Raw genomic sequence first — 27,556 nt, forward strand, 5'->3', positions numbered from 1 at the left:
TTGGCCAGGCACGATCTTCCCTTTCTGAATCCACGTTGACTGCTGTTTACTAGGTTATTATTGCACAAATAATGCTCACATTTACTCCTGATATTAATCAACTAATTTTCACAAATCGATGTCAGCCATGGCTCAGTGGGTAGCACTCTCGCCTCTGAGTCAGAAGGTTAAAGTCCCACTCCAGACATTTGAGCACAGAAATCTAGGCTGACAGTCCAGCGCAGTGCTGAGGGAGTGCTGCATTGTCGGAGGTGCCATCTTTCAAATGAGACGATAAACTGAGGCCCCGTCTGCCCTCTCAGTAAAAGATCCTATGGCACTATTTCGAAGAAGTGCAGGGGAGTTATCCCTGGTGTCCTAGCCAATATTTATCCCTCAATCAATATCACAAAACAGATTATCTGGTAATTATCTCACTGCTGTTTGTGGGAGCTTGCTGTGCGCAAATTGGTTGCCGCGTTTCCTACATTACAAGTGACTACACTTCAAAAAAATACTTCATTGGCTGTAAAGCGCTTTGGGACGTCCAGTGGTCGAGAAAGGCGCTATATAAATGCAAGTCTTTTTCTTTCAACAACAAGCAGGTTTTTTTTTACTCAATTTGTTCATAGAATCATACAACACAGAAGGAGGCCATTCAGCCCATCTTGCTTGTGCCGGCTCTTTGAAAGGGGGATCCAATTAGTCCCACTCCCCTGCCCGTTACCCAGAGCCCTGCAGATGTTTCCTTTTCAAGTATTTATCCAATTCCCTTCTGAAAGTCACTATTGAATCTGCTTCCACCACCCGTTAAACAAAAGTCCCCTCATCTGCTTCCTGGTTCTGTTGCCAGTTATCTTAAATCTGTGCTCTCTGGTCACGACCCTCTTTCTCTGCTGTGTAACTGTATATGACTATAAATCGTCCATTAACCTTATTTAAGCTGATTCCTGTGAAAATGGGGGATTTCCCTGCACTAGGTATAAAAAGCAGTCACGGGGCGCTCCGGGCTGAGTGGCAATCACTTTCCTGTGGGTTGTTTTTTCAGCATCCTAAAGTAACATGTCTCCTCTGTTTTGCCATTATCTGTCGCTATTAACAATTTTCTTCATCGCCTGTTCTGGTACAATGTTATCTTGTAATGAAACCATCGAGTATATGTGGGCGCCCCATGGTGTCCAGGGCTGCTGCCCCATGTGTCCTCCGGGTAAGTACCTCTCACAGTGGGGACAAGCTTTCAATCTGCCGCTCTCGCCCTCCGGCTCGTTCCCGGGTTAGAACCGATGCTCTCACACTCGAGTCAACCCTACGAGCGTGTCTCCCGGGACTGTGACTGGGGATCCGGGCCAGGTCGGTTTAAACACCGGGCAAGCAAACGGGATTAAAGTGGTGCTTCCGGCGGGGGTCCGCGGCACACGTGGCGCGGGGGGGGGGCTGCGAGTCAGTTACCCTCCAGTGCGAGCCGTCAATTTCTGACACTGTTTTATTGCAACCGGCTGCAGTCCAAAAGTAATGAGGCTTCATTCGGAGTGTGTAAAGTAAGGGAGTGATGGATAGCGGGAGGGTGAGCATTTCAGGAGTCCAACTCTGTACTAAACAATAACGGAGGTAAACTTACTATGTCATATAAGATTTCGGAACTGTTTGTGTGTGTGCCCTGTTAAAGCGATGGATAAATATTTATAACGAACCGCTTGAAATACGTGTGTTTCATGATAGCACATTCGGTTATAAGGTTTCATAAGTTTGACGTAGAACATTTGAAATAGAAACCATAACTTCCGTAATTGTCAAATTCTATCCAGTATCCTTGAACCAGGAAGGTTCTGTACGCAGAGTGCAGTATCGGTTTCTTGACTCTGCATAAAACGCCACTGTCTGGTGCAGGATTGTGTGTTACAATTGTATTATTTTCTATCGCGATTCCCAGAATGTTAGCAAGGAAGGTTATTGAAGCAGACGGGGTAACTGAATCCAAGAGGCATTTCGAACTGGGAGATCATCAAAGTCTTTCCCCAGGGCTTTTAACCTTTTTTTTTTAGGAATACCAGTATGATTTCTGTAATGTTTGGAGAGGGGAGGGATTGGTTAGAAAGTGGGGTTATCTATCAAACGATGGGGGTTGCTGAACAGTCGCCAACCTGGGTTCATCTTCCCTGACCAACCTTCTCCACTTTTTTTGAGGTGACAACCCACGTGGATTGTGGGAAGCCATACGAGGCAGTGTACCTAACATTCCAAACGGCACTTGACAAAGTTCTACATTGAAGTCTATTAGTTCAGCTCAGTGTTGTAGGGATACGCGGTAAATCTTGGCAATGCGTCAAAAACTGGCCGAATGGGCACTTGTTAGAGGAGTTATGTTGGGGTGTGGGGAATGAGCTGTAAACATCTGACATGATTCTCTGACTATATAAGCTGTGTCTTTATGCATTTCTCCACTTCACCTGAAGAAGGAGCAGCGCTCGGAAAGCTTGTGATTTCAAATAAAGCTGTTGGACTATAACCTGGTGTGTGACTTCTTACATTTGTCCACCCCAGTCCAACTCCGGCACCTCCACATCATGTGCCACTAGGTTAACTAACTACCCAAGTACTGAGTAGTGCGGGCTGGGGTTGACGTTGGAAGGGCTGGTGTTTCTAATTAACATCAATAACTTGGATTAAGAAACTCACTGAAAACTAGTCTAATTTACAGATCTACCAAACTAGTGAGAGCAATGGAATTAGAGGAGGCAGTTCAGAAATCTCAGAATGAGTTGGAGAAAATACATCGTAAGTAGGCAGATCCTTGGCAGATGAAATTTAATGTAGACAATTGTAACATACTGTAGAGAAGAAGGGAAAATAAGTGACACGTTTTCCATGAGTGGTGCTGAAATAGCTAAGAATGGCGATCCTAGGAGTCTTGGTAGGTTCATGTTCCAACCAATGTAGAGCAAGAATCATCAAAGCTAATAGGATGTTTCACTATGCAGCCAGAAAGGTCAGAGGAAGATACAAAGTGTATTATACTCTGGTTACACTGCACCTTGAGTAATGTGTCCAGTTCTGGTTACTGAGACACAAGGGAGGCGTTCCAGCACTGGCGTCAGTGCAGAGAAGAGCCGCAAGACTAATCCCATGTATTAAAGGTCTGAGTCATGAAGAAACTTGGGCTTTTCAGCTGTGAAAGTGTCTTGAGAAGTGATCTGATGGATGTATATAAGATAGTGAATGGTATGAAAAAGCTAATGTCAGATAATTATTTGTAACTAAACTGCAAGAGGAGAAACTGGGTCCACAAGTTCAAACTAGTAAAAGACAAATGTAGGACTGATCTCAGGATGTTTAATACATAGAAACATAGAAGATAGGAGCAGGAGTAGGACATTCGGCCCCTCGAGCCCGCTCCGCCATTCAATGAGATCATGGCTGATCATCCAAATTCAGTACCCTGTCCCTGCTTTCTCCCCATATCCCCTGATCCCCTTAGCCTTAAGAAATATATCTAACTCCTTCATGAATATATTTAATGAATTGGCATCTACAGCCTTCTGTGGTAGAGAATTCCACAGGTTCACCACTCTCTGGGTGAAGAAATTCCTCCTCATCTCTGTCCTAAATGGCTTCCCCCTTATCCTTAGACTGTGAGCCCTGGTACATGGGATGGACTTTTGGACAGCACAGTGGAGGCAAAGATCTTGGAATCATTTCAGAAACAGTTGTATGCTGCAATGGGCGGGGATTTCAGGGTCTTGCTGAATGAATGAACTAAGATGGGTTGAATGATTACCTTGTGAACCCACTGGCCTTATCAAAGAATGTTATACTCACTAAGGTGTTACAGCAGAAGATAACACTGAAAGAAGTAATGGTGGAGTGAAAGTACAGATATTCACGTCTTTCCATTCATTGTTATCAATAGATCTCATAATATATTTAAAATGTTATGTCTGCCCTCAATTTTGTCAACGTTTTCCATTATAAATTTCAATTAATAGTGGAAACAATCTATGTAAACTTGTCACGCTATAATTTCAATCCTGATACAGGCATGGTAAAAATTGGTAGCTTGTGACATTTTAGATTGAACTGTCAGCCTTCCTGCCCACTCTTAGGTTCAAACAATCCCCGCCCACACTGTGGCAACTCCTACCGGTTCTTGTATGGCTGCTGTCCTGTCGCAACTCCCCTCTTGGCTTCATTGTTAGAGAAAGAGGAGTGTGGAAACTATCCCAAGTTATCCCAGAACTCTGAGCTCCAGTGAAAGGACAAGCACTGAGCATCCTGCAGTAGCTCTGAAAGTGAAGGAGAGAGGGGGGAGGGGGGGGGTGCAGCAGGCACCATGGAGCTAAAGGTCAGCGTGGCCATGGAGTGAAAGGAATGGCTTCAGATGGGTAAGGAACGGGACTGAATACAGATGAATGAGGAAGGAAGGTTTGAAGCGTGGAACCTGAAGTGGGAGGGGGAATTTCAGTGGCAAGAAGTGCAGGGAAGATCTTAAAATCCACGGCCACGTATGTTCTAAAATATTTCTTGAAACCCGGGCTGATGAGCTGATAAGCGAGAACCATGACATCATAGTGGTCTGATATTTTAACTCGGTGATTTGTCATACAGTTGATGACACATGATTGTGTGTGAAGGCCTAGCTATGTTGGATTTTATTCAAGACCTTTAAAATGGCATTGATGACGATTGTAAAATGGCATTCAAGACCAAGAAATGTGGAGATGGTAACGCATACTCCATACAATCTGGTGTCACACCATCCCCGGCATTTCCCATTGTGCATTTCTTTTTAGCAATTAATAAATATGTTTACAAACAATGCATTTACATATTTGTTAAATTAACCCGGAGAACAAAATAGTGGGCCTATGTGCCAATCCTTATTTTTCAGTTGGCATTTCAGTAAACTCCTTCTAAGTTGTACTGGGGCACAAGTTATCTTTACTTAGAGGGTGCATGAAGATGAGACCAATACAGCAAACTTTAGACTATAAGTTAGAAATAATAAATGTAACTATTGTCCATAACTGTGAAATGATGGTGTGTGGTTGGGAGTATTTGTATGATCAACTGTCTAACCTTTAACATAATCTCCATAGTGTCAGGCAAAGAGAGTGTATTAATATAGTCAGCAAGGTGACATGGTACATTGAAGGCCTGGCCTGCTGAGCCATGGAATGGTAGGACAATTGTGATTCCTCACATACTGTGCTCTGGGCCTCAGCCATACCATTGCTGGAGGTGCTGAGAGTTCAGCAACTCCTCACAGAAAGGAGAGCAATTTAGAAGATCCACGTCCAGTGTCTCTCCCACATCTCCAAGTAGGGTCCAGAGCAGCGTTGGAAGAGACTGGGGAGTCGGTCACCTGCCTTGACAGCGGGGGGGTTGGTGCGTGCAGCTGGACCAAACGTAAGGGCAGAAAGGAAAATGGTTTTAAAAGAAAACGAGGGGATTTCATTCTCAAGGAAGGTCACTGAGGTGTCCACTCAGAAGCCTACACTTTGCTTGCATCAACTCCTCTTTAGGAATCAGGTTAAATCCAAAACATCATTGTCATTGGGGTGCCCAGTTTAACCTGCAGACTTTCAATGTGGTACATTATTGGCCCAAGTGCAAATAACACTACTAAAGAAATCCTCAGTTAGGGGTGCAGCTGGCCCAGGCAGCTTTAGTCTTAACATCTGCTTAAGCAAAAGCACTGCTTCACTGATACTGCAACCACACACAATAAAACAGAGCACAAAGTGGCTGCATTTACGTGCACTTTATATTAAACCGCTAATGTAGTACCATTATTCAAGAAGGGTAGTAGGGAAAAACCGGGGAACTACAGGCCAGTGAGCCTAACATCAGTGGTAGGAAAATTATTGGAAAAAATCCTGAGGGACAAAATTAGTCTCCACTTGGAGAGGCAAGGATTAATCAGGGATAGTCAACATGGCTTTGTCAAGGGAAGATCATGTCTGACTAATTTGATTGAATTTTTTGAGGGGGTGACTAGGTGTGTGGATGAGGGTAACGCAGTGGATGTGGTATACATGGATTTCAGTAAGGCCTTCGATAAAGTCCCGCACAGGAGACTGGTCAAGAAGGTAAGAGCCCATGGAATCCAGGGTGCCTTGGCACATTGGATACAAAACTGGCTTAGTGGCAGAAGGCAGAGGGTGATGGTCGAAGGTTGTTTTTGTGACTGGAAGCCTGTGGCCAGTGGGGTACCACAGGGATCGGTGCTGGGTCCCTTGCTGTTTGTGGTCTACATTAATGACTTGGATATGAATGTAAAGGGTATGATCAGTAAGTTCGCGGATGATACAAAAATTGGTAGGGTGGTAAATAGCGAGGAGGGTAGCCTCAGTCTGCAGGACGATATAGATGGGTTGGTCAGATGGGCGGAACAGTGGCAAATGGAATTTAACCCGGAAAAGTGCGAGGTGATGCACTTTGGGGGGACTAACAAGGCAAGGGAATACACAATGAATGGAAAGACCCTAGGCAAGACGGAGGGTCAGAGGGATCTGGGTGTGCAAGTACACAGATCCCTGAAGGCGGCAGAACAGGTGGATAAGGTGGTAAAAAAGGCATATGGGATACTTGCCTTCATTAGCCGAGGCATTGAATATAAGAGCAAGGAGGTTATGATGGAGCTGTATAAAACACTGGTTAGGCCACAGCTGGAATACTGTGTGCAGTTCTGGTCGCCACATTACAGGAAGGATGTGATCGCGTTAGAGAGGGTGCAGAGGAGGTTCACCAGGATGTTACCAGGGCTGGAGCGCTTCGGCTATGAAGAGAGACTGGGCAGATTGGGTTTGTTTTCCTTGGAGCAGAGGAGGCTGAGGGGGGACATGATTGAGGTGTACAAAATTATGAGGGGCATAGATAGGATGGCTGCTGAGGAGCTTTTTCCCTTAGTAGAGGGGTCAATAACTAGGGGGCATAGATTCAAGGTAAAGGGCGGGAGGTTTAGAGGGGATTTGAGAAAGAACTTTTTCACCCAGAGGGTGGTTGGAGTCTGGAACTCACTGCCTGAAAGGGTTGTGGAGGCAGAAACCCTCACAACATTTAAGAAGCATTTGGATGTGCACTTGAAATGCCATAGCATACAAGGCTACGGGCCAAATGCTGGAATATGGGATTAGATTAGGCAGGGCTTGATGGCCGGCGCGGACACGGTGGGCCGAAGGGCCTCTATCCGTGCTGTATTACTCTATGACTCTAAGGTTAAGGCTGAATCCTAACTCACAGAAGAAACTTTTCACCAAGGCCTGGTAAAAGTTGTTGGAATCAGGGGTTGAGAGCACTAACAGCATCAACAGGTTCACCAATGCTTCATATGCTGCTCCAACATGTTTATTCCACATCAGCCAGGAGTACTGACATTTCACTGGGAGGATTTGACAGAAAATTTGCATGACACTATGTCAATGTAAGAAATATGTGGTCACACCCACTACATGTAAATGTACTCATTCTGGTGCCTGTCTGATCCTTTTTACTTAAAGAATTAAGAGCTAGTTACAGGCTGTTATTAGGACTTGATTTGCACAATTTAACAACCTGGACAATGAGCAATTGCTCGAGTGAATCTCAGGCAATATTGTTGTTAAAGGAGAAATGTAACTTATGGTGGAAACAGTCAGTTTTTTTTTAAAGTAGCTACACAAGACTCAAGTCATTCGAGGACCAAAAGCAGTTAGAAACCAAATATGACACTGATGGAGGTAAGGTAACCAGTACCTACATAAAGAACTGAATGGTGTGTGGGTAGCAGAGCAGAAAGGTTGGTGCATGGAATGACTGAAAGGATATACTGAACAAAAACAAGTGCAGCTATAGCCTCTTACTAGGAGTAGACAGCAAACCAGTAGATGTTAAGTAAAGTGGGCGATCCAGAGACTTTGCAAATAGTGCTATGGAAAATATATGAAAGGTAACTGAGTCACTTGCACCGGAAGTATATAAATGGTATCATAGTAAATTCCACTGAAGTAAACATTTAAAAACTAATGTTTGTTTCCATTAGGTGATTTAGAAATTGAAATCCATAATTTTCTTTCAGTGGTTTAATTCTCACTAATGAGTAAACATATCTGCAAATTCCTATTATGTGAGTATTTTGATCAGATTAAATTAAATAGCCACTGCCTCTACAATGCTTTCCACAAATTTTGATATTTTGACAATCTTCCAAACTGCAGCATGTTAAAAGCATTAACAGTTTGTGACCATTTATATTCAGAAACTTTCCCTTTTCAGTTCAAAGTTCTTTCAAGTTAAAAGTATGCAATAAATTGTGAAGCATATCAGTGAATTCCTGACAAGTAAATACAGTATTTTGGGATTCAGGTTATTCGGTGATCAGGAAGTGCCTGCTGTGTGTATCTTGTTGCTTATTTTTGCTCCTAAGAAACTACATTTTATTTACCTCACAGATCGAATGGAAGGTCTTTATCTGCTTTCTGCTGTCGTATGTGAATGATTTTGGTTGTATGAGTGTACTGGCCCTATAGTTTACTTTCATACTGCTGATTTTTAAGCAAAAAAAATGATTTTGTTCATTATAGATAAAGATTGACTATCACGACATACATACAATGTCTGGTTAGGTGTCCATAAATGAGTGGAATGACAGGGAGAGTTATGGAGCCAGATTTAGTTATGGGCAGTATGACATTTTGACACACGGTAAAACTAATTGGCTCAGATAATGTACTGCACAATGTTGCAGATAAAAAGGAAATCTATTTTATTGACTGGTCATGAAATCAACAGCTCTTTATTTAAGCACAAAAGGTAACACCAGTCAGTTCCAAAAGCTCTTGTATGATAACATACTGTACTTTGCCTGCAAATGCCTGATATGACAAAAGGCACCTGTGTTCACTATGCACATGTCCCATGGTAAGCCATATGTTGCTAATGTGCAGCTTGTTGAAAGACACTTTGAATCAATTGCTGATGCCTCCATCTCCCTGTTTGTGGTGGTTGCTCAGTTGCTGCCGTTCATTCTGCACCTTTTGTCTGATTACTCCTCCATGGAGTGCTGCTACTCTCTACTCACATCTAAAGTGATGCCTCTGTCCATGGTCATATTGTGCAGCATGAAGCGTATAGGGCCATTATTTTGTCTCGTTTTTGTGAAGCACATTGAAAGCTGCCCCCTTAATGGTCCGGGCACCTGATGTGCTGCTTGGCCATTCAAAATGTTTGCTCACAAATATCCCATGTTCTATTTTTTTGTCCTCTGGTATATTGCAAAGGTTGTGTAGAGGTGTCATGAGATACAACTGCACATTCCAAACTGTCAAATAATAAACCATCCGTCCATTTCTCTTCTCAAAAAGCTTAGGCATTTTGGGCTGCTTTAGAATATCGGCATCATCGATGCACCACGGAGCATGCAGGAGGTTGTACTGGTGCTCCCATACTATTTGGACATTGACCTACTCCATTATATCATCAGACTATTGCTATGCCCACAAGTGACTACACAAGTCTCGTCAATGACGGTATGCACCTTTGGAAAGCCAGCAATCTTTTAAAAACTAATGATGCCTTTCAACCTAATGTTGCTAATCATTGACTCATAGAGTCATACGGCACAGAAGGAGACCATTCAGCCAATTGTGTCTGTGCCGGCTCTTTGTAAGGGCTATCCAATTAGGCCCACTCCCCTGCTCATTCCACATAGCCCTACAAATTTTTCCTCTCAAAGAAGCTGCTGAACTTTGTGTGCATGGTAAAACTTTTTTCCTTCTTAGGCAGTCCCTCGGAACCGAGGATAACTTACTTCCACATTAAAAATGAGTTCTCAGGTGGCTGATGAGTCCAATGCGGGACCTACAGTCTCTGTCACAGGTGGGGCAGATGGTGGTTGAAGGGGCGGGCGGGTGGGGTACTTGGGTTGACGTGCGCTCCTTGCGCTTGGCTTCCGCTTGCTCCCGGCGAAGAGACTCGAGGTGTTCGGCGCCTTCCCGGATGCTTCTCATGTAAAACAGTGCATCAATGGCATCCTTAATGCAGCAGTCAATGGTGTAGTAGCTGAGCTGTGTGGTATTCCCTTTGGATGCCTGGAAACTTCTTGATACTGTTAATACAATGGGCCGTCGTGGTAGTTAATTAACACAATATGGCTGCAACCAAGCCATTGCCTATAATTGAGTCATCCTATTGGCAGTGGTGCAGGATTGTTGTGCCGTGCGGCTGTTGGGGGGGTGGACACTATCAATACAATGCAAGAGGCACAGCGTGGCACAAATGAATTGTTTTGTGTTCATGGCCTCAATACTGTTACCTTGGGGGTGATGTACCATCATTCTCAATGAAAATGTATTCAAAATAAATCCACTGCTGCCCTTGATTGAGGTTGAGATTTCCAATAGTCTTACTGCTGTTTTATTTACCTCTTTTGTTGTTTTGTGTTTTGGGTTCAGTGAGCAAGGAGGGAATGGTCTTTAAGCATGTCTAGCACTGCAGGATGCTGGTTCCTTCCCAAAAACACTAACGCTAACAGAAAAAGCATGACAAAAATAAATCTAACCTTTTGTGGCGGTACCACCGGTTGTCCCTTACATATAGATATATATACATAATTCCCTTTAACTTACCTAACTGTATGTACTTAACTTACTTATGTATGTATAACTTACCTGTTGGGGCCGTTGCCCCTTTAACTTACCTGTTGGGCCGTTGCCCCTTTAAGAGGCGACCTAACGCGCTGACGTCACGCATCACGTGACGCACGCGCGCCGGCCCGACTAGGTCTTCCAAGACGGCCACCGGCACAGCCCAGCCTACCGCGACTTTGGCCGCATCGGCCTGCCGACGGGAGCGACGCGATCTTCCGTCCCCGCGGCAAGCACCGGCACAGCTCGGCCTCAACGGCCAGCCTCCGTACCCGGAGACGCGCTGACACAACGATGCGGTCACGTGATGCCCCAAGCGCGGGCAAACGCGACGACGCGCATCACGTGACGCCCTAAGCGCGGGAAACGCAACCGAGCGTGATGACGTCATCACGCTCCCCACAGGACTGCGAACTCAGTCTTCGTGGAGTCCCCGCTGGGACAAGACCTATACCACGGTGCTCCTACAGTCAGCCATCTTACCTGCCATCTTACCTGATGTAATTAGTCTGCTCCTGTAAATAAACAACTTGTTAATAGTTCGTCGAAGTCAAACTCTCTTATTTTAGTGGCGATCTACACGAACCGCTACACTTTGATTAATGTTTATAAAATTGTGTGATCTGCAGATTAGAAATGATTGTACCATAAGGAATTGAGTTTACCATGAGTAGTTGATAGACAAAAATATCAGAAATAAGTTTAGCCTATAATCTTACGGTGCATTCTTCCAGCAGAGGGTTCTTTATTCCTGGTATCAAGTGGTGATCTGGGATTCTAGACTAAGTTCCATATTGTTCCTGACTTTGATTTTATTTTAGTTAGGTAAGGGTATCACAGGATATGGAGCTAAGGCAGTTAGATGGAGTTTAAATGCAGATCAGCCATGATCTAATTGAACGGCGGAGCAGGCCCGAGAGGCTGAATGGCCCCCTCCTGTTGCTATGGTCAGAATTTCTAAAGACTTCAAATGCTGGTTAATCAAATGATCTACCAATTCAGTGTATGTCAAATCTTTCATTCTCCGAGTCTGACAGAAAGCGTTACTAATGTATTCTTTTTTAAATAGGACAGTATTTGGTGAAGCGGTGTGCAAATTTCAAAGACCATGCAAAATGTGAAGTTTGCCCCAAGGGAGAGTATACTAAATTTTGGAACACGTATCTTTCATGTACTCCATGCAAAACCTGTTTGAAAGGTGAGTCCATTGACTACTATTGAGGTTCTAGACTTAAATGTTTATTGCCTTCACCATTCAATCAAGGAAAGAAGATGCACACACATGCACTACTTTGTATCCAGAATTCAGTTACTCAGAATTTCCAGCATAGAAAGTGGATATTCCTTTTATTGTGCCTGTGCCTCCTCTTCAACTGCAGCTTTCCACTCGAATCCCATTTGCCTGCTCCTTCCCTGCATCCTTCTCTGTATCTTTTTATGTTTTCAAATTCCTCCATGGCCTCACCCCTCCCCATCTCTGTAATCTCCTCCAGCCCCATAACCCTCCGAGATCTCTGCGCTCCTCTAATTCTGCCCTCTTGAGCATCCCTGATTATAATCGCTCCACCATTGGCGGCTGTGCCTTCTGCATCCAAGGCCCTAAGCTCTGGAATTCCCTGCCTAAACCTCTCCACCTCTCTTTCCTCCTTCAAGACGCTCCTTAAAACCTATCTCCTCATCTGCTCTAATATCTCCTTCTGTGGCTTGGAGTCAAATTTTGTTTTATAACGCTCCTGTGAAGCGCCCTGGGACGTTTTACTGTGTTAAAGGTGCTATATAAATACGGCGGTATATAAATACAAGTTGTTGTTGTTATATTCTTGCTCTTCCAAATACTTAAAATAATGACATTTTAACTGATACTATAGTCTATATCTCAATAATGAGGGAACAACTGCCACCCTTGTGGTTAGGGAGCTGGATGAGAAAGCGTTGGTACTGGACATAAGTTGGTTCAACTGTGAAGAGAAGGAGGAGGAGAAAAGGGGAAGATAGGAGAGAGAGAGGGAGAGAGAATTGGCAAAAAAAACAAGAAAGAGAAGGGACAAAAACAAAGAGTACCTCCCACAGTCCCAGCTGACACTCCTAGTTAGCTACGGCGAAAATGATGTCTGAGTAAAACCGTTAGAGGCAATTAGACCTCGGTTTCACACCCAACAGCATCTGGATTGGGACACCCTCAACTAATCTCATGTTCCCAGAGGTGAAAGAAGCACCAGCCCTCACTTGATTTGTGCTGGGAGGAGCTAGGAGTTTGACATTTTTTTTGAATGAAGAAGGTTGTCGGTAGCCAATGAGAATGTGCTGTAGTGTGTTTTGATTTTGTTTTTTTAAAAAGATCAGCATACAACAACAAGTATTTATATAGTGTCTTTAATGTAGTAAAACATCCCACGGCCCTTCACAGGAGTATTATAAGACAAAAAATTTGACACCGAGCCACATAAGGAGAAATGAGGGCAGGTGACCAAAAGCTTGGTCAAAGAGGTAGGTTTTAAGGAGTGTCTTAAAGGAGGAAAGAGAGGTAGCGAGGCGGAGAGGTTTAGACAGGGAATTCCAGAGCTTAGGGCCGAGGCAACAGAAGGCACAGCCACCAATGGTGGAGTGATTATAATCAGGGATGCTCAAGAGGGCAGAATTAGAGGAGCGCAGGTATCGTGGGGAGTTGTGGGGCTGGAGGAGATTACAGAGATAGGGAGGGGCGAGGCCATGGAGGGATTTGACAACAAGGATGAGAATTTTGAAATTGAGGCGTTGCTTAACCAGGAGCCAATGTAGGTCAGCGAGCACAGGGGTGATGGGTGAACGGGACTTGGTGTGAGTTAGGACACGGGCAGCCGAGTTTTGGATGACCTCAAGTTTACGTAGGGTGGAATGTGGGAGGCCAGCCAGCAGTGCGTTGGAATAGTCAAGTCTAGAGATAACAAAGGCATGGATGAGGGTTTCAGCAGAGGCAAGGGGGAAGACGGGCGATGTTACGGAGGTGGAAGTAGGCGGTCTTAGTTATGCTGCAGATATGTGGTCGGAAGCTCATTTCAGGGTCAAATATGACACCAAGGTTGTGAACAGTGTGGTTCAGCCTCAGACAGATGTTAGGGAGAGGGATGGAGTCAGTGACTAGGGAACGGAGTTTGTGGCGGGGACTGAAAACAATGGCTTCGGTCTTCCCAGTATTTAATTGGAGAAAATTTCTGCTCATCCAGAACTGGATGTCAGACAATCAGTCTGACAATTTAGAGACCGTGGAGGGGTCGAGAGAAGTGGTAGTGAGGTAGAGCTGGGTGTCGTCAGCGTACATGTGGAAACGGACGCTGTGTTTTCGGATGATGTCGCCATGGGGCAGCATGTAAATGAGAAATAGGAGGGGGCCAAGGATAGATCCTTGGGGGACACCAGAGGTAATGATGTGGGAGCGGGAAGAGAAACCGTTGTCGGTGATTCTCTAACTTCGATTAGAAAGATAAGAATGGAACCAGTGCAGTCCCACCCAGCTGGACGACGGTGGAGAGGCATTGGAGGAGGATGGAGTGGTCAACCGTGTCAAAGGCTGCAGACAAGTCAAGAAGGGCGAGGAGGGATAGTTTACCTTTGACACATTCACAAAGAATGTCATTTGTGACTTTGATGAGTGCCGTTTCGATACTGTGGAGGGGCGGAAACCTGATTGGTGGGATTCAAACATGGAGTTGGGGAAAGATGGGCATGGATTTGGGAGGCGACAACACGTTCAAGGACTTTGGAGAGGAAAGGGAGGTTGGAGATGGGGTGGTAGTTTGCAAGGACGGAGTACAGTACAGCACAATACAGTAGGTGAACGTACAAAATGTATTTTTTACCCTGTTCCTTTTGTAATAACAGCTTGTTTTATGAAAATGCTTTCTGTTTTTGATACAGAAAATGGTGTTGAATATAAAAAGAAATGTCAGGACAAATCTAATGCTGAATGCAAGTGTCGTCCAGGCTATTCATTGGTACTGGCTACCAGCTACGAGGAAAAATGTATCTTATGTGGTAAAGGCGAACAATTAAAACCAGGTATGAAACTATTAACATTTAATAAACTGCAACAAAAAAAGTCAAAATCATCTGAATTACCAGGCCAGGTGTCTCCTATAGTACGGGCATTAATCAGGCAAGGAGATACCTGGCAAGCTTTATCAATACCCCTTGTATGTCAACCATCCTCTCCCGAGCACTCACTGCCTTGCTGTTGCTACCACCTCCTCTTTCCATTCCCACTGCTGATTTATCTGTAAGTCAGCAGTAAAGCGGACTTTGGACCCACACAACCTCTTGGCAGCCTAGACCGTAGACCACCAAAGAGACTTAAATCACTAGTGCCCAGATAGCCGTGGACCACTGTTCCTTATTTCATGGGTCTTTGGTAGATGATCTCTCGGGCTCAATGTCACTGGTCACTCCTGCAAAGTAGGCCTCATGACCCGCTTGGTCACAAATACGCCTTTGCTGCCCACTCTCTCTATATTTTCATATATACTAATAGTAGCTATATCTGTACTTTGAAATACAGTGCCTCACTAACAGAAAACTCAGCTGTTTCCAGGCAGATTTTAAGCAGCTTAGGTCATTTTGAGAATAAGGGCCTAAATTAAGATAAACTGCAATTAGAACTGTTGCAACTGTCAGCTGTGGCTCAGTGGGTAGCATTCTCGCCTCTGAGTCAGAAGTGGGTTCAAGTCCCACTCCAGAGACTTGAGCACATCACGCTAAGCTGACCCGCCAGTGCAGTGCTGAAGGAGTGCTGCACTGTCAGAGGTGCCGTCTTTTGGATGAGACGTTAAACCGAGGCCCCGTCTGCTCTCTCAGGTGGACGTAAAAGATCCCATGGCACTATTTCAAAGAAGAGCAGGGGAGTTCTCCCCGGTGTCCTGGCCAATATTTACCCCTCAATTAACAAAAACAAATTATCTGGTCAATATCACATTGCTGTTTGTGGGAGCTTGCTGTGCACAAATTGGCTGCCGCGTTTCCCACATTACAACAGTGACTCCACTTCAAAGGTACTTCATTGGCTCTAAAGCGCTTTGTGACATCCGGTGGTTGTGAAAGGCGCTATAGAAATGCGTCTTTCTTCTTTATTGAAACCAGAAAATGACCTAACTCCATCTCCAGCACTTACAAGGTAACAATAAGAATCAAAGCCTCTTTGTTCTATTGAGTACAATTTAGGAACAGTTGAGATACTTAAATGAGAAGTGCGAATCGTTAGACAATCCTAAATATAGTGGAAAGCTATCTATATGAAAGAGGTGTCTCTTAGTTACCCCTTATTCACTGTAGGCAGCATGAGAATAGGCCTTTCTGTAAAACTCCCCCTGATGTGACAGAGTGAAACTCTTGTTTCAATGACATAATGAATGCGAATGTTTCCACAGCCAATTATTCCCATTTAGGATGTCTTTGGACGATCATCAATAATTAGTACACTTGCAATGAACCATGATCAGCAAATGCCAGTTTGTGCTTATGTCTGGGATGGAAACATCTCCGATGCAAGGGACTCCTTCTGATTGGCAACTAACCAGCAACATTGCCTGTAAAGTGGAAAACTGTCTCTCTCCAACACCGACCATTAAAAAGCATTTGGGCCAAAGGTTTTGCTTGGAGAGCGACAGGCTTGTGTGTCAATTTTTTCGGGCTGTTAAGTGAAAGGGATTTATACCATCACATCACATGCTTACAAATGAGCAAGCGATAGTTTGCCAAGCATTTGTTTCCCATTATACAGAATTGTGCATAAAAATCAGCAGAAAGCAGTGGAAGGCGGCACAATGATGTTATAGTGAATATAATTCTTTGGGGTCGGGAAGACCACACTGCCATGAAACCCAGGCAGAGAGGACCTGCGGGAAGGAGGGAGGAGGACAGTAGGAATATGTTTGTGTGTGTGTGTGCTAGGCCGATGTAGCAGAGCCTGGTCTCCAATCGTCTTGGATCCCCTTGCCATTGGACCAAGACCTTGCTCTGTCAAGCCCGTGTGGTAGCTGGTGTGCAACGACCACCCCACGTTAAAAGAATTCACACACAGGCATCTTCCACCCTTTAAAATGAAGTTCGGGACCTGGAACGTCTGGACCTTCATGGACAACCCCAACAGCGACAGACCGGAACGCCGTACTGCTATCGTTGCCCGGGAGCTCAGACGTTTAAGTCATCCTCGGTTCCGAGGGACTACCTAAGAAGAAGATGAAGAGAATTCTTTGTAACTGCTTTTCAGAAAGAAGCGGAAAAAGTGGTGAAACTCCTGCTTTAAGCTTTTATGTAAATGAAACCCCCTTGCTGTAGATGAAGATGTAACGCATACAATTGAACAAAATGAAAAGCCCTCTGCTGTCTTTAGTCGCACGCTGAAGCTTATCCTGAGATAAGAATTGGTGTGAATCAGTTTACTGGAAGCTACACAATCGTCTGCTTACAGTCGTGGAATGTGAGCGCTTTGTGATTAACTGTGTTGTCACTTTTATCTTATTTCCATTCACAGGAGACTCCAATACCTGCGAGCCGTGTCAACCAGGATTTTATTCGGATGGAAAAGGCAGCGAATCATGCAAACCTTGGACAGAGTACGTGAAACGCTTGTACTGCTCTGTAACTGATACCTGTTTGTTTTAAAGCAGCGCAGTCTCTATGTGATGTCAGTGTCGGGATTCAGTGTCCCACCAGCTATTTTTTCTCTTGCTCAACACAAAGGTCAGCTCCCATAAACAAGCCCTCCCACTCCACGTGAACTAGTGCAGCAAGTAATCCAGTATAGCCTGTCCTGGGGGAACAGTAGATCCATTTACTGTCTCTGGGTTAATACGCAGGGCTCCACTGCACGCTGACAGCACTTACATAGATGGTTAATATCAGACACTTTCATACTAAACTACCAAATAGATTTATTCACAGACAGTCATTTACCACGACAGCACTTTAACATCCAATGGTTGAAGGCTGCACAAATAACACAGTAGCTTTGAACCAGTTCACAAAAGGATTCAACGGATAAACCAGTTGATCGTCTTTTAGAGTGGCTTTCTTCTCTGATCTTTCGAGTAAAAGTAGAAAACTGCATCTAGTTTTGGTCAGGTTACAACATGGAGGGCACCCTGGCTTTGGAAAAGATACAGAGGTCAATAACCAAGGGGGCATAGATTTAAAGTAATTGGTAGGAGGTTTAGAGGGGATTTGAGGAGAAATATTTTCACCCAGAGGGGGGTGGGGGGGGTGGTGTAACTTGCTGCCTGAAAGGGTGGTAGAGGCAGAGACTCTTATCACATTTAAAAAGAACTTGGATATGCACTTGAAGTGCTGTAACCTACAGGCCTACGGACCAAGAGCTGGAAAGTGGGATTAGGCTGGATCGCTCTTTTTCAGCCAGCACAGACACGATGGGCCGAATGGCGGCCTCCTGTGCCGTAAATTTCTATGATTCTTCTATGAAGGGCATGTAAATTGCTTTAATAGATTAGGCATCGGGTCTATGGGGAACGCGATGTTCCCTTTAAGGGGCTGTACGGCCCATTCACAATGCTGCGCATGTGTTGTTTCTCCCATTTAAAAGTGGGTGAGCCGGCTGCGCGGGGGCTTCGGGGCACTGCGCAGCCACCTTAAAGGGAACACTGGATGAGCGGCTAGAGAAACTGGTAATTTTACACTGGAAAGGTCAGGAAAAATCTTCAGGTACTCAAAAATTCTCAGATAAATTGAACCATAATAATGTGCTGACATCATCACAGGGGGCACATGCTGAAGCTCAATAGAGAGAAGGTGAGCAATCAGTTTAAGATTGGCCTCTTTTACACATTGGCGATGGAATATGTGGAACAAATGGGTCAGAGAGGCCATGGAGATGGATAGTGCCAATGGCTTCAAGAGGCGACTGAACAGATAGTGGAGAGAAAGTAATTAATGGTATGAGAGGTAAATTGATGCACTGAAAGAGATAGATTTTGGGATCTTGGAATTATGGTTAGGTCTCTTCCAGTCCTGTGTATTTCTGTGTTCCAATGGATACTGTATAAAAAGAAATACCTAAACTCGATGTCAGCCAGTTCAGGCAACTGTAGATACTTTTTACTTTTCTTTCGTCCCACCCCACTTCACCACATACCTCATCCAAGTGGTCTGTCTTCATGTGTGAACCTATACAGTGAGTGTCAATGGGCTTTCAAACATGGGGGTAATACAACCAAGATTGATTCTGTCTTCACCCAACATCCACACATGCACGCTTTCTGGCAGAGATCAATGAGTAGGAATTCTGGCTGATTTTTCCCTTCCCTAGTCCAGGGCATTGGGTTCAATTGTGCCTCTAATGCCAATCTGACTGCGATCAGTTGACTTACAGGGCAGGAATCTGTGGTCTGTACGGCTCACCGTCGCACAGCACCTTTGCCAACTGAGCCACAGGGGAAGCATATCTGTGATATCATCGTCATGAGGGTTGAATTACCCTCCCCCACCCAATCTAAGTGCCAGTCAAGCAGAGGGGACTTAAAGTTGCCTCTATTTCGGGGTTCAGCTCTTTGTATGGCTCCAATGTACTCCAGGTGCAGGCCTGCTCCTTGGCTGTGGCCTGTGCCCAGATTCAGAGATGGAAATCCAACCATTGCCGCAGCAGTCATGGCCGCCAGCCTGGAGGCCCCCCTGACTCCTGTCCAAAAACAGTAGGCCGAAGGCCTCCAGTTTTGAGGATCCACTGGGTATTGGGAGTGGGGTGGGGGGGGTGAAGGGGGTCATATTCACCTTTTAAGGCCTTCAGTGCCTTCCTACCTGCTATCACATCCGTGCAAGACACAGGGCCTGCTGCCAGCTGTTAGGCTGCTCGCCCAGTCTAACAGAAGGAAAATGAGGCAGGAGGCTCCTGTGTAGGGCCTTGTGCCTCACCTGCCCTTTGCTCATGCCTACTGAAACCATGAACATCTCCTAATAACGTAAAGAGGGCATAATAGGTCTCCACCCCTTTTTGCACTTGTAAACTGCGTGTTCCCCAGTCACACGGGACAGGAGAATCTGCCCTGTAGTTTTTACTGTATGAGACTGTTGAAATTTGTACTGAAACCGATTTCAGTTGCTGCTGAGACTAGTGGAAGGTCAATGTACCATTTTAGGAAGTGTATGCCTTTTTAACCAGTGATATCGAATTACTATACTTGAGTTGTGTGGCGCACTTGACCAAGTGAGAGGACTGAGTGCAAGCAACAGCTCCCAACAAGTCAAATATTCATAACCGTCACGTTCAGTTCCATAATAATGTGTATATAGCTCCTCCCCAATAAATGGCGGGTGACGGTGTGTGAGTTTTGACCATTTGCTCTGTTATTTCAATGCTCCCCACGCCCATGTTGCAGTCATGTGACGAGCTTCTTATTCCCGAGCTGCCCAATGGTCGCTGCTCAGCCCATAGTTGGAAAGTAATGCATTGATTAATCACCTTTTTCAATGGCGAGATGTTACAGAAGAATCATAGAAACTCGCAGCACAGAAGGAGGCCATTTGGCCCGCCGTGCCTGTGCTGGCTCTTTGAGAGAGCCGTCGTGCTCCGTCCTACACAAAGCAGGTTGTCTTACGATCGCAACAATGGACTTTTTTTACACAGCTGTGGAGCAGAAGGACAACATTTAATTAAGAATGGATCGCGAACAGAGGATGCACAATGCAGCTTGTCCACCCCGACTATAAAGACCACCACCAGTGCTGAAGGAAGCAGTGCCCCAACTCCCTCTGTGACCATGCCTGCTCCAGCAACAACAGCAGGCAAACCAGGTAAACGCCCATGACTGACTCGTGCTTAAACATCATGTCACTGTATATTCTGCCTCATCAGTCATACGGGCCCACATTCTTCAGATGTTGAAGAAAATATTCCATTTCTATATTTTTTTTCTGAAGAACAAGATTTCGAATGGTCTCCATCTTTATTGTTCACATTGTGTAAATTAAACATCAGGGCCAGGAATTTCCCGCCATGCCGCAGTAACTTTGCTGGAAGTGTGGCGGGAACCCTGCTTCTGGGTGGAAATGGGACTCACGGCCACATGTCCGGCGGGAGCAACTCCCGAGGAAATTCCCGGCCCAGGATTTTTGCTCCCCTTTCCCCGGATGGCAGTGAGCTGAAAGCGCTCCACAAATGGCTTGGCTTCAGGCAGGAGACTGAAGCGGGCAAGTCAGCTGGCCGAATACCTGGGGGGGGGGGGTCAACATCGACCGAGCCTGATTCTGCCCCCACTCAAAAAGACTTGCATTTAAACAGCGCCTTTCACAACCTCAGGACGTCCCAAAGCGCTTTACAGCCAATGAAGTACTTTGGAAGGGTAGTCACTGTTGTAATGTAGGAGACGTGGCAGCCAATTTGTGCACAGCAAGCTCCCACAAACAGCAATGAGATAGCGACCAGATAATCTGTTTAGAGATGTTGGTTGGGGGAATAAATATTGACCAGGACACCGGGGAGAACTCCCCTGCTCTTCTTCAAAGAGTATCATGGGATCTTTTACGGCTGCTTAAGAAGGCAGATAGGGCCTCTGCTTAAGGTCTCATCTGAAAGATGGGTAGGTTATATACAGGGGATAGGGAGAGGCTCGGTTGTGTTGTTTCTAGAATTACAAGCAAAGGCCACTGGACAGTGATCAAGAGCAAGAAACACACAGGCAAGTGTAGAACCTGGGAGCTTTTTGTCTTCTATGAAACAAAAAAGGTGACTCAACCATGGCTAACGAGGGAAATTAGGGCTAGCATAAGATCCAAGGAGAGGACATATAAATTGGCCAAAAAAAGCAGTAATCCAGAGGATTGGGAGCAGTTTAGGATTCAACAAAGGGATTAATTAAGAAAGGGAAAATAGAATATGAGAGTAAGCTTTCAGGGAACATAAAAACAGACTGTAAAAGCTTTTATAGATATGTGAAGAGAAAAAGATTGGTGAAGTCAAGCGTAGGTCCCTTGCAGTCAGAATCAGGGGAATTTATAATGGGGAACAAAGAAATGGCAGACCAATTAAATACATATTTTGGTTCTGTCTTCACAAAGGAGGACACAAATAACCTCCCGGAAATGTCGGGGAACATAGGGTCTGATGAACATAAGAACATAAGAAATAGGAGCAGGAGTAGGCCAATCGGCCCCTCGAGCCTACTCCACCATTCAATAAGATCATGGCTGATCTGATCCTAACCTCAAATCTACTATCACTCTACATCCCACCCAAACCCATGTGATCGCCTGGGAGAGGCGAAAACCCAGATAAAAAACCCAATGGCCAAATTGGGAGAAAAAATCTGGGAAATTCCTCTCCGACCCATCTAGGCGATCGAAACTCGTCTAGGAGATCACTCTGTCCCTATATTTTCTACAGTACTTACCTTCTGTAAAAGGTGATCTCCACCCCAGCCAGGAACAGGAATAGAACCATCTCCTGAAATCTAACACATAATTAGAACACAAGAAGTAGGAGCAAAACCAGGCTACACGACCCCTGGGCCCGCTCCGCTACCCACAGGGCCATGACCGTTCCGAACCTAGACTCATGTCCAATTTCCTGCCCGCTCCCCGTAACCCCTAATTCCCTTTACTTCTAAGAAATTGTCTATTTCTGTTTTAAATTTATTTAATGATGTAGCTTCCACAGCTTTCTGGGGCAGCAAATTCCACAGACCTACTACCCTCTGAGTGAAGAAGTTTCTCCTCATCTGAAAGAAATCAGTATTTGTAGGGAAATGGTGTTAGGGAAATTGATGGGATTGAAGGCCGATAAATCCCCAGGGCCTGATAATCTACATCCTAGGGTACTTAAGGAAGTGGCCCTAGAAATAGTAGATGCATTGCTGATCATCTTCCAACATTCGATGGAACCTGGAACAGTACCCATGGATTGGAGGGTAGCTAATGTTACCCCACTATTCAAAAAAGGTGGTAGAGAGAAAACGGGGAATTACAGACCGGTAAGCCTGACATCGGTAGTGGGGAAAATGCTAGAGTCCATTATAAAAGATGTAATAGCAGAGCACTTGGAAAACAGTGACAGGATCGGACAAAGTCAACATGGATTTACAAAAGGTAAATCGTGCTTGACTAATCTACTGGAATTTTTTGAGGATGTAACTAGTAAAATAGATAAGGGAGAACCAGTGGATGTGGTGTATTTGGACTTCAGAAGGCTTTCGATAAGGTCCCACATAAGAGATTAGCGTGTAAAGTTAAGGCACATGGGATTGGGGGCAAGGTATTGACTTGGATAGAGAACTGGTTGGCAGATAGAAAGCAAAGAGTTGGAATAAATGGGTCTTTTTCCGAGTGGCAGGCAGTGACTAGTGGGGTACCGCAGGGATTGGTCCTTGGACCCCAGCTATTCACAATATATATTAATGATCTAGACAAGGGAACTAGATGTAATATCTCCAAATTTGCAGATGACACAAAGCTGGGTGGGCGTGTGTGCTGTGAGGAGGATGCCGAGAAACTACAGGATGATTTGGACAGGTTGGGTGATTGGGCAGAAGCATGGCAGATTAAATATAACGTGGATAAATGTGAGGTTATCCACTTTGGTGTCAAAAACAGGAAGGCAGATTATTATCTGAATGGCAATAGATTGGGAGAAGGGGAAGTGCAACAAGGCCTGTGTGTCCTTGTGCACCAGTCGCTGAAGGTAAGCATGCAGGTGCAGCAGGCAGTTAAGAAGGCAAATGGTATGTTGGCCTTCATAGCGAGAGGGTTTGAGTACAAGAACAAGGATGTCTTGCTGCAGTTGTACAGGGCCTTGGCGAGACCACATCTTGAGTACTGTGTGCAGTTTTGGTCGCCTTATCTGAGGAAGGATATTCTTGCCATGGAAGGAGTTCAGCGAAGATTCACCAGGCTGATACCTGGGATGGCAGGAATGACGTATGAGGAGAGATTGGGGCGATTGGGCTTGTACTCGCTGGAGTTTAGAAGAATGAGAGGGGATTTCATTGAAACTTATAAAATTCTGGCAGGACTGGACAGACTAGATGCAGGGAGGATGTTCCCGATGGTCGGGGAATCCAGAACCAGGGGTCACAGTCTAAGGATAAGGGGTAGGCCTTTTAGGACAGAAATGAGGAGGAATTTCTTCACCCAGAGAGTGGTGAACCTGTGGAATTCTCTGCCACAGAAGGCAGTAGAGGCTAATTCATTAAATATATTCAAGAAGGAGTTGGATATATTTCTTAAGGCTAAAGGAATCAAGGATAATGGGGAGAAAGCAGGGACCGGGTACTGAACTTGGATGATCAGCCATGATCGCATTGAATGGCGGAGCAGGCTAGAGGGGCCAAATGGTCTACTCCTGCTCCTATCTTCTATGATTTCTATGACTCACTGCCACACTATGCAGCACATTTACTCACTAAGCCACCAGAGGCGCCTTTCAGCTTGTGTATGGTAATTCACAGTTGTGCTCCAAGAACTCTGTGTTCCTCCAATTCTGGCCTCGTGAGTATCCCCAATTTCCTTCGTCCCACCATTGGTGGCTGTGCCTTCAGCTGTCTAGCCCCATGTTCAGAAATTCCCTCCCTAAACACATAGAAACATAGAAGATAGGAGCAGGAGTAGGCCATTCGGCCCCTCGAGCCTGTTCCGCCATTTAATGAGATCAAGGCTGATCATCCAAATTCAGTACCCTGTCCCTGCTTCCTCCCCATATCCCTTGATCTCTTTAGCCTTAAGAAATATATCTAACTCCTTCTTGAATATATTTAATGTATTGGCCTCAACAGCCTTCTGTGGTAGAGAATTCCACAGGTTCACCACTCTCTGGGTGAAGAAATTCCTCCTCATCTCAGTCCTAAATGGTTTACCCCTTATCCTTAGACTGTGACCCCTGGTTCTGGACTCCCCCGCCATCGGGAACATCCTTCCTACATCTAGTCTGTCTAGTTCTGTTAGAATTTTAAAAGTTTCAATGAGATCCCCTCTCATTCTTCTAAACTCTAACGAATATAAGCCTAATCGACCCAATCTCTCCTCGTACGTCATTCCTGCCATCCCAGGTATCAGTCTGGTGAATCTTCGCTGCACTCCCTCCATGGCAAGAACATCCTTCCTCAGATAAAAACTGACCAAAACTGCACACAATACTCAAGGTGTGGTCTCACCAAGGCCCTGTACAACTGCAGCAAGACATCCTTGCTCCTGTATTTAAATCCTCTCGCTACGAAGGCCAACATACCATTTGCCTTCTGAACTGCCTGCTGCACCTGCATGCTTACCTTCAGCGACTGGTGCATAAGGACACCCAGGTCTCGTTGCACTTTCCCTTTTCCCAATCTATTGCCGTTCAGATAATAATCTGTCTTCCTGTTTTTGCCACCAAAGTGGATAACCTCGCATTTATGCACATTATACTGCATCTGCCCACCTCTGCCTCTCTCTCCTTAAAACCTACCTCTTTGACGAGGCTTTTGGTCGCTTGTCCTAATATCTCCTTAAGGCTCCTGTGAAGCATCTTGGGGATGTTTTACTACATTAAAGGCGCTATATAAATGCAAGTTGCTGTTGCCTCAATGGTGCTCAAAGTGCTCGTAAACAATAATGAAAGTTCTGGGATATTTGATTTTTTAAATGTAGGCCACTCCAGTATCACACTGTCTTCTCTCTTTAGCCATCACAGAAGAAACCAAATTTTTCATTGGTCTCATCATTGTGGCAGCTGTGCTTTTTGTCATTGTCTTGATCAAGAAAAGAAGAATGCACTTCGGACTGAAAAACCAAGGTGAGGAAAAAGAAGCTAGGAAAGACTTCATTCTTTTCATTCGTTTACATTTTTTTTATTCATTCATGGGATGTGGGCATCGCTGGCAAGGCCAACATTTATTGCCCATCCCTAATTGCCCTTGAGAAGGTGGTGAGCCGCTGCCTTGAACCGCTGCAGTTTGTGTGGTGAAGGTACTCCCACAGTGCTGTTAGGGAGGGAGTTCCAGGATTTTGACCCAGCAACGATAAAGGATCAGCGATATACTTCCAAGTCAGGATGGTGTGTGACTTGGAGGGGAACTTGGAGGTGGTGGTGTTCTCATGCATCTGCTGCCCTTGTCCTTCTAGGTGGAAGAGGTCACGGGTTTGGGAGGTGCTGCCGAAGAAGCCTTGGCGAGTTGCTGCAGTGCATCTTGTAGATGGTCCACACTGCAGGCACGGTACGTCAGTGGTGGAGGGAGTGAATGTTTAAGGTGGTGGATGGGGTGCCAATCAAACAGGCTGCTTTGTCCTGGATGGTGTCGAAGATATACGGCACAGAAACAGGCCATTCGGCCCAACCAGTCTATGCCGGCATTTATGCTCCACACGAGCCTCCTCCCTCTATGAAAGGTTTAACCTTTAAGCGCAATTAAGCAAACTCGGGGTATTACACAGATACTGCATAAGGGACTGCCACGTAATACCTTACTTGTGATTCCAAATGGAAGCCAAGCTGCTAAAAAAGGGCACATTCTGAGTGGAGCCTCAGCAAACACTAGCAGGATCCACTGTAATGGTGAAGGTAAATGCCTTCAATGCTGCTACCAGGGAGGATGACCGTTGTATGAAGAGGTGGCTGAGCAGGCAGTCGGTATATTTGTGTCATTTGTGCCTTTTCTGTCCCTAGTTTGAAAGGTGTTCCGCAGTGCAATTTTTTTGCATCTGGATTCTGCAGCTACCCACCGCAGTTTTAATTGAATGAGGAGAAATGAAATTAACAGACCGATTAGAAATGAGAAAACGCACCTATTTAGTAACCTCTTCATCTATAGTACATTGATAGTCACATCTTGTAATTAACATGGATTTTACTGTATTGTAATTCCAGGTTTCCATCGGTGTTTTGGAATCAGACAAGACACAAAGGCTCCAGTTCCTGTCCAGGAAGAATTCGTGGATGTCACATCAGTGCAAGTAAAAAACTGACCAGTCGTCCATATGGAGGGGTGTTTAACTGATTTCAAGTTTACAAATCGCTACCTTTACCTGAACTGAAATAGAAGTAAGAAGAAATCTGTTCATTGATCATCAATGAAATGCAGCCATACAGAAATTGTAAAGTGCCACTTTTCATCGGACCTCATTGTAAATAGGCTTTACTCCGAGTACTGTACATTATATGCCAATATACTTCGATACATTTCTGAGGGTGGCCAGAGAACATGAGAAATGCAAACTTGTAGAATTATTTTTATTTCTTATTTGGCAGCTTGAATACTATTTCAGTACTCAGAAGTGTGATTTATTTTTCAGTGTAGAAATGAAGGATAAAAAGTGACTCAATAACCATCTATTCCTCGGGGAATAATGTTCTCATTGGTGTGCTGTTTCTGTTCAAGGTCATGGTCTGGAGAGTCTGAATCCTTCCTTTGGGTTACACAGCTTCACTGAGTAAATGGACAGTTGAGAAATAGTTTATTGCAGCAGTCTGGTTTGTGTCTGTGCAACAACACTGGCAAAGTAAATTTTAGTAACATTGTTTAACTGTGAAACTCGCAGGTAGGGGGGCTAATTTACTACAAGTGCCTCCTGTCCTCAGGGAAACATTCCTACCTAGAGAGCTGCCATGACTAATAGTATTCTCCCTCCATGACTGAAGACACCAACCCGACAGAGGAAGAGCCCGCCGAGGATCAGCACTTGCAGCCGAGCAGGTGCCTTGAATATTTACACTTATTATCAAATGTCCCCATTTCCCTTCCGAGGTCTCGGGCACTTTACCCGCGTACTTTTGCTCCTCTAATCTAAGTTAAGGGATGCAATCTCAGGTACTATGTAGGCCTTGGCTCACTGGTAGCACTCTCTGCTCCTGAATCAGGAGATCAGGGGTTCCAAGCCTCACTCCAGAGACTTGAGCATGTAATCCAGGCTGATGCTTCAGTGTGGAGGCAGTGCAGCATCATTGTTGGTGTCCTTTGGATGAGTTTGGGGAGTGGGACTAATTGGATAGCTTTCAAAGAGCTGGCACAGACACGGTG

The 27,556-nt window shown here is 45.0% G+C and overlaps 1 protein-coding gene across 1 annotated transcript; it reads left to right on the forward strand.

Annotated features, from left to right (window-relative positions):
• Positions 1–1,007: 1,007 nt before the first annotated feature.
• Positions 1,008–27,295, forward strand: LOC147100635 (tumor necrosis factor receptor superfamily member 3-like). Its single transcript, XM_085967102.1, has 7 exons — positions 1,008–1,186; positions 11,668–11,796; positions 14,493–14,633; positions 17,101–17,182; positions 20,203–20,369; positions 25,225–25,335; positions 26,407–27,295. Exons 1-7 carry the CDS (start codon positions 1,042–1,044, stop codon positions 26,502–26,504), a joined length of 873 nt encoding a protein of 290 aa, XP_085823228.1. The 5' UTR covers positions 1,008–1,041; the 3' UTR covers positions 26,505–27,295.
• Positions 27,296–27,556: the final 261 nt, after the last annotated feature.

The sequence above is a fragment of the Somniosus microcephalus genome, chromosome 25 (assembly GCF_052327205.1).
Source record: "Somniosus microcephalus isolate GS21.2 chromosome 25, FLI_Smic_1.0, whole genome shotgun sequence".
NCBI classification, from domain to species: domain Eukaryota; kingdom Metazoa; phylum Chordata; class Chondrichthyes; order Squaliformes; family Somniosidae; genus Somniosus; species Somniosus microcephalus.

Excerpts from the sequence above, each read along its gene's own strand:
- LOC147100635 (XM_085967102.1), top strand. The coding sequence starts at position 1,042 with ATGTCTCCTCTGTTTTGCCATTATCTGTCGCTATTAACAATTTTCTTC. Across the intron at positions 20,370-25,224 it reads AACAACAGCAGGCAAACCAG|CCATCACAGAAGAAACCAAA; the intron begins GTAAACGCCCAT and ends TTCTCTCTTTAG. Across the intron at positions 25,336-26,406 it reads CTTCGGACTGAAAAACCAAG|GTTTCCATCGGTGTTTTGGA; the intron begins GTGAGGAAAAAG and ends TTGTAATTCCAG.